The 12,109-nt window shown below is 36.5% G+C and overlaps 1 protein-coding gene across 2 annotated transcripts in view; it reads right to left on the reverse strand.

The window, feature by feature from the left end:
• The window catches only part of NEGR1 (neuronal growth regulator 1), a 909,299-nt gene that overhangs the window by 197,581 nt on the left and 699,609 nt on the right, over nt 1–12,109 (reverse strand). For both annotated transcript variants that reach the window (XM_011936916.1, XM_011936915.1), the window contains one exon: nt 7,556–7,676. In XM_011936916.1, the coding sequence (XP_011792306.1) occupies nt 7,556–7,676 (121 nt within the window). The remainder of the gene's footprint in view (nt 1–7,555; nt 7,677–12,109) is intronic.

Raw genomic sequence — 12,109 nt, forward strand, 5'->3', positions numbered from 1 at the left:
AAAATGTGGCACATATACACCATGGAATACTATGCAGCCACAAAAAAGGATGAGTTCATGTCCTTTCTAGGGACATGGATGCAGCTGGAAACCATCATCCTCCATAAACTATTGCAAGAACAGAAAACCAAACACCACATGTTCTCACTCGTAGGTGGGAATTGAACAATGAGATCACTTGGACACAGGAAGGGGAACATCACACACAGGGACTGTTGTGTGGTAGGGGGAGGGGGGAAGGATAGCATTAGGAGACATACCTAATGTAAATGATGAGTTAATGGGTGCAGCACAGTGACATGGCACATGCATACATATGTAACAAAGCCGCACGTTGTGCACATGTACCCTAGAACATAAAGTATAATAAAAAAGATAGAGAGATGCTCACCTTATCAGAGATATATGGGAATGAAGAAGACCAATTGAAGGAGCAGCCAGGTTCATATATCCCATGGTATGTGTTTTTGAAGCAGTAGAGTAGCAAGTCATGCCATTTAATTATATGTGCTATCTAGCTTTTTCTCTCTTCTTCTCTCTCTCATGTAGCACCCCATGCTTAAGAATTGACTCTATGTAAGTGAATTAATGTGAATATTTTGCAAAGCCACCACACATAATAAAGCCTTGAAAATCATAATCTGCTATGCAAATGTAATGTATTCATAATTTTGACATAAATAAATTGCATGAAAACAGTAAAGAAAGGGGAATCAAAATTTTCCTACATACAAAAAAATTTTAACTCATTTTGTTGGTTTCCTCAAAAATATAAGAAGGGGAGAAGTCCTGCAGCAAAGTGAATACTCGCATAAAATTTATAGCCTGCTTAGACAATCAGGTAGTAAATATTTAGAATAGAAAAGAGGAGAGGAATGGTCGTTACTCTATTATGATTTCTCAAGTTCATGTTACCACTGTAAAATCCAGAATGAAAAATAATCATTATCTAAAGTGAAACTTAATATTAACCTTACTGAAAAAGGTCACCATGCCTCTGTGTAAAGTGAACATGGCATATTTCTACATGGTTGACTTTAGGTATTTTCTATCTATTCATTGGTACCTGCATACATTTTGTACGTGTCTATGCATGCATCTTTTATGCACATAGATAACTAACCCTTCTCACCAGGGCAAAATGATAAAGATCATCACATTTTTTTTTTTTCTATAGCAGCGTTACAAGGAATAACTTAAAAGTAAATAAGCTAAAGTTTGAAATATGTGCTTAAAAGTCAAGATACTATAGGCCCCACACTGCCAAATGCAAAACTTTCCATTTTTTAGGTACACAACTTTTAAACTAATATACTTAAAATTTTAATGTTTTATTATATACTTCTTTTTCATTCCTGGGAGTAATTTATATGTACCTCATTTACAACGTTTTCATCCCTATATTAAATTACAATAGAGGAATAGGAAAGAAATACTGTTGCAGCTAAAAAATTCCAAAAAAGCATTTTTATAATTAGCCCTTTGCCTAAAAACAAGAAAAGTAAAATACGATTTCTAAAATCTATTCAATTATTTAATATTTTATTTTTAATTGACTAATAACTTTATATATGTATAGGGTATAATGTGGTGTTTTCATGTATGTATACATTGTGGAATGACTAAATCAAGCTAACATATCAGTTGCCTAAAAGCCTGAGCTTTTGCCTAGAGCAGTTAAAATGGTCATGAGAAATCAGAAGGTGTGTATTTCTAGACCTCAGGCTTGAATTTGAGGTAATCTAGAAAAAGAGGAGGGAATTCAAAGCTGCAGACAAAATAACAAAATTCTCATCTAAGACAAGATGGCAATACCATCTTCACAAAGTAATACAGATCCACGTTTTAGCAATACCTATTGAAATGCCAGTATATCACAATTCATGTTTGTAGCCTTAATCCTAAATGAATGTACTATTTTCAAACAATAGATTAATTGAATTTCATATCACCAAAAACATTTGCTTAATGATACTTTGGATGTTCTGAAATTGCCTTTTCACTGCATATGCATATAAAGAGTATACTTCTACTTAACAGCCTTCTATATTATTAAGGAAAAATGTTTAAATATTTGACTCTGTTTATAACTCTAATTTTTCCAAGGCTTAAATAAATACATAGTAAAATTAAGCCCATTGATACTCCTCATTCCAGGTGTGCTGAAAGAAACTGTGATGTTAAAAAATGACTACCTTATCCTAAGAGGTAATATTTTAATAACTAGTATATAACATTAGCCACTCTCATGGTGGAATAAACTAAAAACCAAATAACTAATATTTCTAATATAAAAAATACTTAGATCATGCATGAGGGAGATAGTGTGGGAGCCATTTTTGAAGATGGCATCAGATGATTTTCACCTCTTGATATTTATGTCCCTGTGCTATCCCCTCACACATTGACAATATCAGGGCTTCCAAAGTCCCATTAAGCAAATGTTTTTGATGACATGAAATCACATTGAATAAAGTTTCCCCATGTAATTAATAATATATTACGGATATGAGAAAGTATGACTTTTGAAACTAGGTTATAAAGGACATGGCAGCTTCTATCTAGCTCTCTTCTGGATCACTAATACTGGATGAAGCCCGTTACCTGTGGGGACATCCACGTGGCAATTAACTGAGTCCATCTGCCAATAACTAGCACTACTTGCTTGGTGTGTGGGTCAGTCATCTTGGAAGCAGACTCTCCAGCCCCAGGCAAGCCTTCAGATGAGCAGCACCAGGTGACATCTTGACTGCAATCTTATGAGAGACACTGAGTGATAACCATCCAGCCAAACTGCTCCTGGATTCCTGACCCACACAGGCTGCTTGAGATAGTTAGTGCTTATTGGTTTTAGCTGCTAAGTTTTGGGTTAATTTGTTACCTAGCAATAGATAACTAATAGTGGCATCAGAAACAAGGGTAAGAACATGAGTCAAGAGGTTATCACATCTAAAATGTCTTGATGGTCACGCAAAGCTGAATGTTCTTCAGGTCAAGTCTCTTGTGCCTCAGTTTTTTCAACAGTAAATTGATGATAGTAAATCTTATCTCACAGAGGTCTGAACAATAAATGAGATAAAAGAATTCAAAGAAACTGGAAAGTGTTTTTTTTCCTCAGTAACTATATATTTCTTTCTTTTCTTTAAATTGTGCTTAATTTTACAGTCTTTCTTTTAAGGGGTTTTAAGCTGATTGCTGTTAGCACACAGAAATGGACTTTACAGGATGTTGAAGAACTGCAGGCAGAGATAGGGCTATGGATGTTCAGGCACTGCCTCTGTTTTTCATTTGTGTTTATTTGTTTATGTTTATCTGGATGAAGAGCTGGTTTTGAAGATCTTGATTTAAGATAAATGAATATTTATAAACATTCTCTCACATAGAAGTAACGTGATCGTATAAGTTATTTCTGAGTATTTATGTAAGCCTCAAATCAAAAAAAAAATGTCTCTAGGAAACAAAACTCTAGATCATGCAGAAATAAACTCTGTTCCTCTCTAACAGGGTCTCTGACAGCTTCATGTTCCCAGTTAAAGACCTCAGAGGTCAAGAAATCAACTCTGAAACATGCCATATCTGTTTCTGCTGTGTTCCTCTTGACTCCATTTTTCTGTGTCCTTGACTAAATAAATTGGGAAATTATAAGTGAGTGTTTGTACGTGCAGTTTCTTATTTTGGAAATCCATAAACAACTTGGAATGCTTTTACTCTTGGTATTTCACATTGACATTTCAAATAAGTTTTGATAGACTCTTAAGGGCCTTGACCTACACTGGGTGCCATAGTATAGGGGTTAAACCCATGGACTCTGCATGAAGATTTATAAGACTTCCTGGATTTAAATCCCAGCTCTGCCACTAACTGCATGAACTTGTGCAAATTACTTAAAAGCATTCTATGCTTTGGTTTCCTCAGGCAAAAGTTAAGAATCATATTTACCTTACAGGTTTGTTATAAGAGTAAAATGGGTAGCCGGGCGCGGTGGCTCACGCCTGTAATCCCAGCACTTTGGGAGGCCGAGGCGGGCTGATCATGAGGCCAGGAGATCGAGACCATCCTGGCTAACACGGTGAAACCCCGTCTCCACTAAAAATACAAAAAATTAGCCGGGCGTGTGGTGGGCGCCTGTAATCCCAGCTGCTCCGGAGGCTGAGGCGGGAGAATGGCGTGAACCCAGAAGGCGGAGCTTGCAGTGAGCTGAGATCTCTCCATTGCACTCCAGGCTGGGTGACATAGCGAGACTCCGTCTCAAAAAAAAAAAAAAAAAAGAAAAGAAAAAAAGAGTAAAATGGGTAAATATTAGCAACTTAGAACACTACCTGTCCAACAGCAGGTGCTTGCTAAATAGATAGCTTTTTATTTATTTTTATTTTTTCATTTTTTATTTTTTTGAGACAGAGTCTTGCTCTGTCTCCAGGCTGGAGTGTAGTGGCACAATCTCGGCTCACTGCAATTTCTGTCTCCCGGGTTCAAGCGATTCTCCTGCCTCAGCCTCCTGAGTAGCTGGGACTACAGGTGCCTGTCATCATGCCCGGCTAATTTTTTTTATTTTTAGTAGAGATGGGGTTTCACCATGTTGACCAGGGTGGTCTCAATCTCATGACCTCATGATCCACCCGTCTTTGCCTCCCAAAGTGATGAGATTACAGGCGTAAGGCACCGTGCCTGAATAGCTTTTGATTTTGATGAAGTAAATAATTGAATGGCCTGGGCGTTTATGGTGAATCTACATAGTGAGTGCAACCATTCAGCAACCAGAATCCTTCTCTTTCCTACTCCCTACATATACTCAACTTTGCTTTACATTAGTTTTGAAAGGAAATTATTCATTACCATGATATTTGAGAATTTGAATATTGCCTCAAATATATCCCTAAAGATGATAAATGTATGCTTCACTCTGAACTGAAAATATGCTTGCCTTTCACAAGTGCATTTGATTTTCACAGCTGCATTTTTCTAGGTGTGTGAGTGTGTTGGGGAGGACATTGATTGGGGAAAATCAATCTACTTTTTCCTTTTTAGCAAATGGTTCTGAACTCCTTTGAAAATCTAATAAAAGCTGTAGTCCATCTCTACAGCACGAAAAAAAAAATCACTGAAGCTATGATTGTGGGCACCAATTGGCCCTTTTCTATATTTACTATAGGCCAAGAAAGTGGACCGAGGATTATTGTAGCTTTTTTTTTTTTTTTTTTTTTTTTTTTTTTTTTTTTTTTTTTTTGACAATGGTTGCTGAATTTAGAAAAGAGAAAAAGGAAGAGCAGAAAAAAAAAAAAAAAATCCAGGACATTGCTTCAGAAAGTATTGGAAACAAAATGGCCTTTAACAAAGAAGCTCTGATTGTTAGCTTTTAAGAAATTAATGACACAAATTAAAAAGTGACCTTGAAAGGTATGTAAAATAGTCTGTCAGTGTTATTTATACAGTGTTTTGTAGAGAACCAGGGATTTGGGGGACTCCTGCAATGATGTCCTAATTTATAGGAGGGTTGTGAACAGGTAGAATTGAGACTCCATTTACCCAGCATCTACTAGAGAAGTGCTGTTTTCATAAATATTACTTCTTGGGCTTCCAAATAAGATTGTACATGAACAAAGAGTTCCATAACTTGCAAAGGACTGAGAACCACTTTTCTGGATATTTGTCCATATAGATAATTACAAACTGAAACTTCTCAACTTGGGTTATCAAAATCTGAGAAAGGCTATATTGGCAGATGTACAATATTGTAGGGTGAAATGAGAGTGACCACAGACCAGTTTACCTTATTCTCAGTACATAAAAATACGGAGTCTTCTACTAAGCTACAAAAAGGTAAATTTAGAATTGGTAAAAGCATATAAATTAGTAGAAAGAATTTAAAAATTGAACAACTCAAATTATAGAACAAGTTGCATATAAAATAGCTAAAAATTTTTTTAGGCAAAACCAGTCAGAAGAAGTGAGACAGTTCTGGGGATATTCTCCCTTATTATTAAGATTAATTGTAAAAAGGGATATTGTCTTCCACAAATCTTTTGATTCCAGTTCCAGAAAAAAATACCTGCTGGTATCACATACATTCTTATCCTTTGTGATAATATCTAAGTCCTTATATAATTTCACCAGTTTTCTGTTCAGATATTTAGCTGAAATTTATTATGAGCCATGGCATAAGTAAATGATATCATTTGGAGGTGTCCCACCCAAAATCTCATCCTGGATTTAATCTGAATTGTAATCCCCATGTGTTGGGGGAGAGAGCCATGGGCGGTGATTAGATCATGCGGGCAGTTCCCCCATCCTGTTCTCATGATAGTGAGTGAGTTCTCATAAGATCTGATGGTTTTATAAGGGGGTTTCCCCCTTTTGCTCGGCACTTCTCTCTCCTGCCGCCTAGTGAAGAAAGACGTGTTTGCTTCCCCTTCCACTGTGACTGTAAGTTTCCTGTGGCCTCCCCAGTTGTGTGGAACTGTGAGTCAATTTAAACCTGTCTCCTTCATAAGTTACCCAGTCTTGGGCAGTTCTTTATAGCAGCATGAGAACGGACTAATACAGTATGCAAACTCTCCCTATGTGTGTGTGTGTGTGTGTGTGTGTGTGTGTGTGTGTGTGTGTGTAAACCATATATGTGTGTGTGTGTATATATAGGATATATATGGTATATATGCCATATATATACACATACACACACATGTTGTACAGTATGGAATTGCCAACACTTGCCTTTTTTGACTCTGAAAGGGGGAATTCCATATGGTTTGACCTAGCGTTTGCTTGAATATATTCCTCCCTAGTTTTGATGCAGAATCTATACAGTATAGATAATTCCCTCTCTTCTGTATTATAGACTCCAGTTTACCCACAGGGGTCCTGTGACTTTTTTGCTGGCTTGATAACAGCATTCGAAGAGGTCTGAATGAGCCTACTGGTTGAAAATAAAGAGAAAGTTGTCAAGTCCTGTCTTATCTTATTCAATAGCTCTTGCCAAGATTTTTGGGTCTTCTCAAGGGAGTAATCACACAGTTGAAATTAGAGCAACCCTAAAATCCCATTAGTTAGTCCTTTAGGCATGTATTTTATCTCCTCTACAGTCTCTTTAGTGACAGAATATCTGGAACACAATGTCCTATACAACAAAATGTTAAACTATCTTGTGGGAGAAGAAGGCAGGTGAAAGGATTGAGGCTTATCAAGGAAGCCAGGCAAAGGCAGCAATTCCTATTGCTTTTGAAGTGCTCTTGTGGAAGCTGTACTCAAGTCCTTTAAGAGCTGGTTTACTTCCCAAATAAACTGAGTTGCCAGCAAGAGCAATGGTGGGGAAGAAATGAAATGCATCAGTGATGGGGGATTTGCAGGCATTTCTGAGATCACACAAACCAAAGTGGACTTTTCTTCTGGATGCTATTAGCTATTCATCCCTCCCACATGGGCCACTTCAATTTGCTTGCTGGAGAGGAGGCTGCTGAGAATCATTCAAGCCAGTTAAAGAAATGGCCTAAAGTAAGTATCTGAAACACAAACACATTATCTCAAAGTGCTTAGAACACAGTAATAATCACAAAGTCCTTACTTCTTCTCTCCTTTGTACCACTCAAAGGCTGGAGGCGGCACACCTGCACCTTCGCATCTTATGAGGCCACTGCGTCCGGGGGTCACGGTGCCAGATTTAATTTCCTGAATAGTAGGAGCAACTGAAAAAGAAACAAACAAACAAATATTAGTGGATAAGTACAAATAATCCTCAACAGAAATACGACACACATATATTTTTATTCCTTCTATATTTGAAGCAAACTTATGCCTGATAGACCAATGCATCATATTTTCAGTGTTTTATGCTTCAAATACAAGACTAGTCATTTTCAGCTTCATTTTTCAAGTTGAGCAATAGATGAATGTTTTCAGGGAGTACAGAGTAAATGCAATACATTTTGGCCTTCCTTCCTATTGTGAAAATGGCATTGGTGAGGGTAACACTTCATCTGTACTCCAGTCCAACTCTACTGCAATAATAGTTCTCATCTATTGAGTGATCACAGGGAGCCAGTCACTGGGCTAGGTGCTTTACATTCTCCATTTTCTCACAAAACTACTCTAAGCTTGATGGTATTATCTCAATTTTACAAATGTGAAAACTAAAGTTCAGAGATGTTAAATGAATTGTCAAGGTCACACAACTACTTAGTTGCAGAATTTGGCTTTGAAGTCAGGCATGTTAACTCAAAGCCTAGGCTCTTGACATATTCTGTGTTTTTTCCTGCCTCCTCCCTATACTTTAGTAATTTAGTGTTTTTTTTTTTTTTTAATGTAGTTTCTTCTGTCTGAATGCTGTTTTTCCCATTTCCACAGATCCAAGATCCATTTTAGGCATCAGTGTCTCCATGCTCTTCCCTATTGCTCTAGCAAGAAAAAGTTTCCCCTCCTCTGCGTATCTGGATCTCTCATACCATGAACGTTCTATCATGTATTGATAGAAATGTATTGCATTGTATCATGTACTGTATTTATGGGTATGCCAGACTTCCTTTTCAGTTCCTTGAAGGCAGGGATAAATATCTGATTCGTCTTTGTATATTCCAAGATTATTGCACAGTACCTAGCATAGTGTGATGCTTAAAAACCTTTTTTTTTTTTGCAGCATAACTTTTTTTTTTATCCTTCACATAGTTATTCAGCTGTCAACATGTGCCAGCCATTTCTCAAGGAACAAAGCAGTTAATTGCCCTGAGGTGATGAAGCTTATATTCTAGATGGGGTAACAAATGGGGAGACAGACTATAAGCAGCAGATGTCGCAAATAAGTAGTTTAAATAAAATGTTAGAAGGTGATAAACAACACAGTAAAATAAAAACAAAACCCTTATAGTTGCAAGGTAAGAGGAATCAGAGAAAGGAATGGATTGCAGTTTTTGATAGGGTAATCTGAGTAGGCCTCATCGAGATGGTAAAATTTGCACAAAAACTAGATGTAGATGAGTGAGTTAGCTATGTGGATATTTAGACAGAGCCTTGTAGGAAGAGGGAAGAGCTTGCAGTAAGATACTGAGGCCGAAGCTAGCCTAGTTTGTTTAAGAAATAGCAAGATTGGTGTGGCTGACACAAGAGAAAGGAGAGCAGGAGCAGATAGAAACAATTTTCAGTGGATTCCAAGTTCATACCAAAGAGAAACAAAGGATGGAAGATTGGGTAGGACCTCTTGGGTCATTTCAAGGAATTGACTTTTATTCTAGGACAAATGGTGAATCTCTGCAGAGTAGAGATAAAATCTGATCGGTTTTTTGAAAAGATGACTCTGGCTGCTGTGTTGAAAAAAGACCATAGTGAGGCTAGGATAAAAGTCTAGGGATAAAGTAGGGAATGCAGTAAGCAAGGCAAATGAAGGTGGGTGGCTCACGTCAGCGTGGTAGCAGTGGAAGTGGTGGAAAGTTATTGGGCTTGTGGTCTACTGTGAAGGTGGAGCTGATAAGATTTCTAGATAGATTGAAGTGGCATAGAGAAAAAAAAGAGGAGTCAAGGGTGATGTAATTTGGCTTGAGTAGCTGAAAGGTTATTGACTGAGATGAAAAGGACAGTAAATAGAAGAATTTTGCCGGGGGCTGGGCACAGTAGATCACACCTGTAATCCCAGCAGGTTGACAGGCTGAGGCGGGTGGATCACCTGAGGTCAGGAGTTCGAGACCCGCCTGGCCAACATGGTGAAACCCTGTCTCTACTAAAATTACAAAAATTACTCAGGCATAGTGATGGGCCCCTCTAATCCCAGCTACTTGGGAGGCTGAAGCGGGAGAATCACTTTAACCCAGGAGGCAGAGGTTGCAGTGAGTTAAGACTGCCATTGCACTTCAGCCTGGGCAACAAAAGCAAAACTCCATCTCAAAAAAAAAAAAAGAAAAAAAAAAAAGAATTTTGGAGAGAAACATTAGGAGTTGTATGTATGCATCTTTTCATAAATATTTCCTTTTCTACCAAGTTTTTAACATACTGTAATTCATATTTCAAATAACACTATAGAAAATTATTCAACAACTAGAATCTTGAAGATACAAAAACTACTTCATTCAGAAATATGGCCTAGGTGTGCACTGTGGATATATTTTGATTTATTTGGAAAGCAATGAAAAAGTACAGTGTTTAATGTTTTATCAATATTCAGTGAATACTAAATATATAGTTTTCAACATATGAAAAATTATTGCACTTCTATTTCTCTGTGGTGTTTTTATTCTTATTATTTATAGTTCTAGAAAACATTGCAAGGAAAATATTTTTGTTAAAGTACTTGCTAATAAATTGGTGAAAATTAATGAAATAATATTTCCAAAAAATGTTTGCATAAGAACTGTTACAAGGTAATATGGATACATACATATACACCAACACACACTTGGTTTTATATGTATAATATCATATATGTATAACATTTATAATGTACATATATGTATATACACCCTTATATATACATATTTATGTATACATGGGTGTATACATATATGTATATTCACAAACACAATACAATAAATCATTTCATAATTTAAAAATTATTTTGTTATGCAAAGTTTCACGTCACCTACAAAAGTCAATGAAATATATTAAAAAATCTATAAATAAAACTCCATGTACTTGTCAATTATTAAGACACTGCTCATAACAGGTACAGGTAAGCTTGTATTTTCACTATTGTTCTCACCTGCTTTAATCTCTCTTTCCTGTCACACAAACAGGCCGTAATTTTTTATGATATCTAACTATTATTGAAGATGAAATAACCATATGCAACAGGAGATCCATCACAAGCTTCTATTGATAACCTGGTTAGTTTAATTACTCTCTTGTTTGTCAAGGCGGCCATGACTCATTATAAACAAAAGCATGAAATCCGGAACATTGTGTGAAAACCCAGGCATAATGAACCGAAATCAAAATCTAATTCATCATTAAAAGGCTTTTGTGCAGTACAGTGTACATACAGCTCAGCACTGGGTGCTTTACCACACAAGTTAAAGGGACATGATCCTGTTATCTAGGGTTTCGTGGGCTGCTATGATGGACACCGAAAATGGAAAGATACCTAAAATGTCATATGAAAAATATGGACAAAGAATGAATAAAAAATTAATAACATTAATAATATGCACAAGAAAAAGTCCTAAGAGCGTTTTGCAAGGTACAGAGTTAAACGTCCAAGTGTTGTGGAGTAATCAATGTGGGGAGAAGATTCTCATGCAGATCTCCCTTTGTGGTTAAAATTATAAACTTGAACCGAAAGCCTCTATTGATTTTACTTGGAGACATAAAAATTCTTATTACATATTCATATAACTGTGCATCCTTTGGAAATAACTTATTGAAAAAGAAAAAGATTCATCCATTTATTTATTCTTCATTCCTTTGTTGATTCAACAAATATTTGTATCAGGGATCACATTAATGAAAAAAATAATAATATTCCTGGCTTCACAGAGCTGATACGAAGTGATACAAACTAAGATGAAAACAGAGCAGGGTGAAACAAAAAGGAAGAGCAAGATATGTTATTTACTATGTTGCAGTCTAAGAGATCCTTGATGATAAGGTAATATTTGAACAAAGAATTAAGTGATGTGAGCAAAGGAATCGTTTAGCGATTTGTAGAAAATTATTATAATAAGAAACAGGAAAGGCAAAGGTCCTGAGTGGAGAGCATGCTTGAGGTGGAAACAAGTTTAACAGGATTAAGTTTAACACACTGTTTTAGAAACAGCAAAATGGCAATCATTGCTTGAGTAGAATAGGTAAGAATAATCTAGAAGAGGAGGTGGGGCAGGGGCCTGTAGCCCAGATTCTATAGGGTCTAGTACCCCGTGATAAAAGCTTTGAATTTTATTCTAAGCTGCTAAGATTTTGCAGATTTTGAGCACAGTGAAATGATTTAGTTAAAATCTTATAAAGATGATTTGTCTGTTGTGTGGAACATGGTCTGCAAAGAGGCAGGAGAGGAAATGGGCAGAATAGCTATGGGGTTGTAGTAATCCTTAGGATAATGAGAAAGTCATTGGCCAATGCATAGAAAAGGCAGAAACTGAGGAGAGAATGCAATTAAATAGATCATTGCTCACATTGGACCTGAATCAACTCATTTTAGTTA

This window comes from Colobus angolensis, unplaced genomic scaffold, assembly GCF_000951035.1.
Source record: "Colobus angolensis palliatus isolate OR3802 unplaced genomic scaffold, Cang.pa_1.0 Scaffold158, whole genome shotgun sequence".
In the NCBI taxonomy this organism is placed as follows: Eukaryota; Metazoa; Chordata; class Mammalia; order Primates; family Cercopithecidae; genus Colobus; species Colobus angolensis.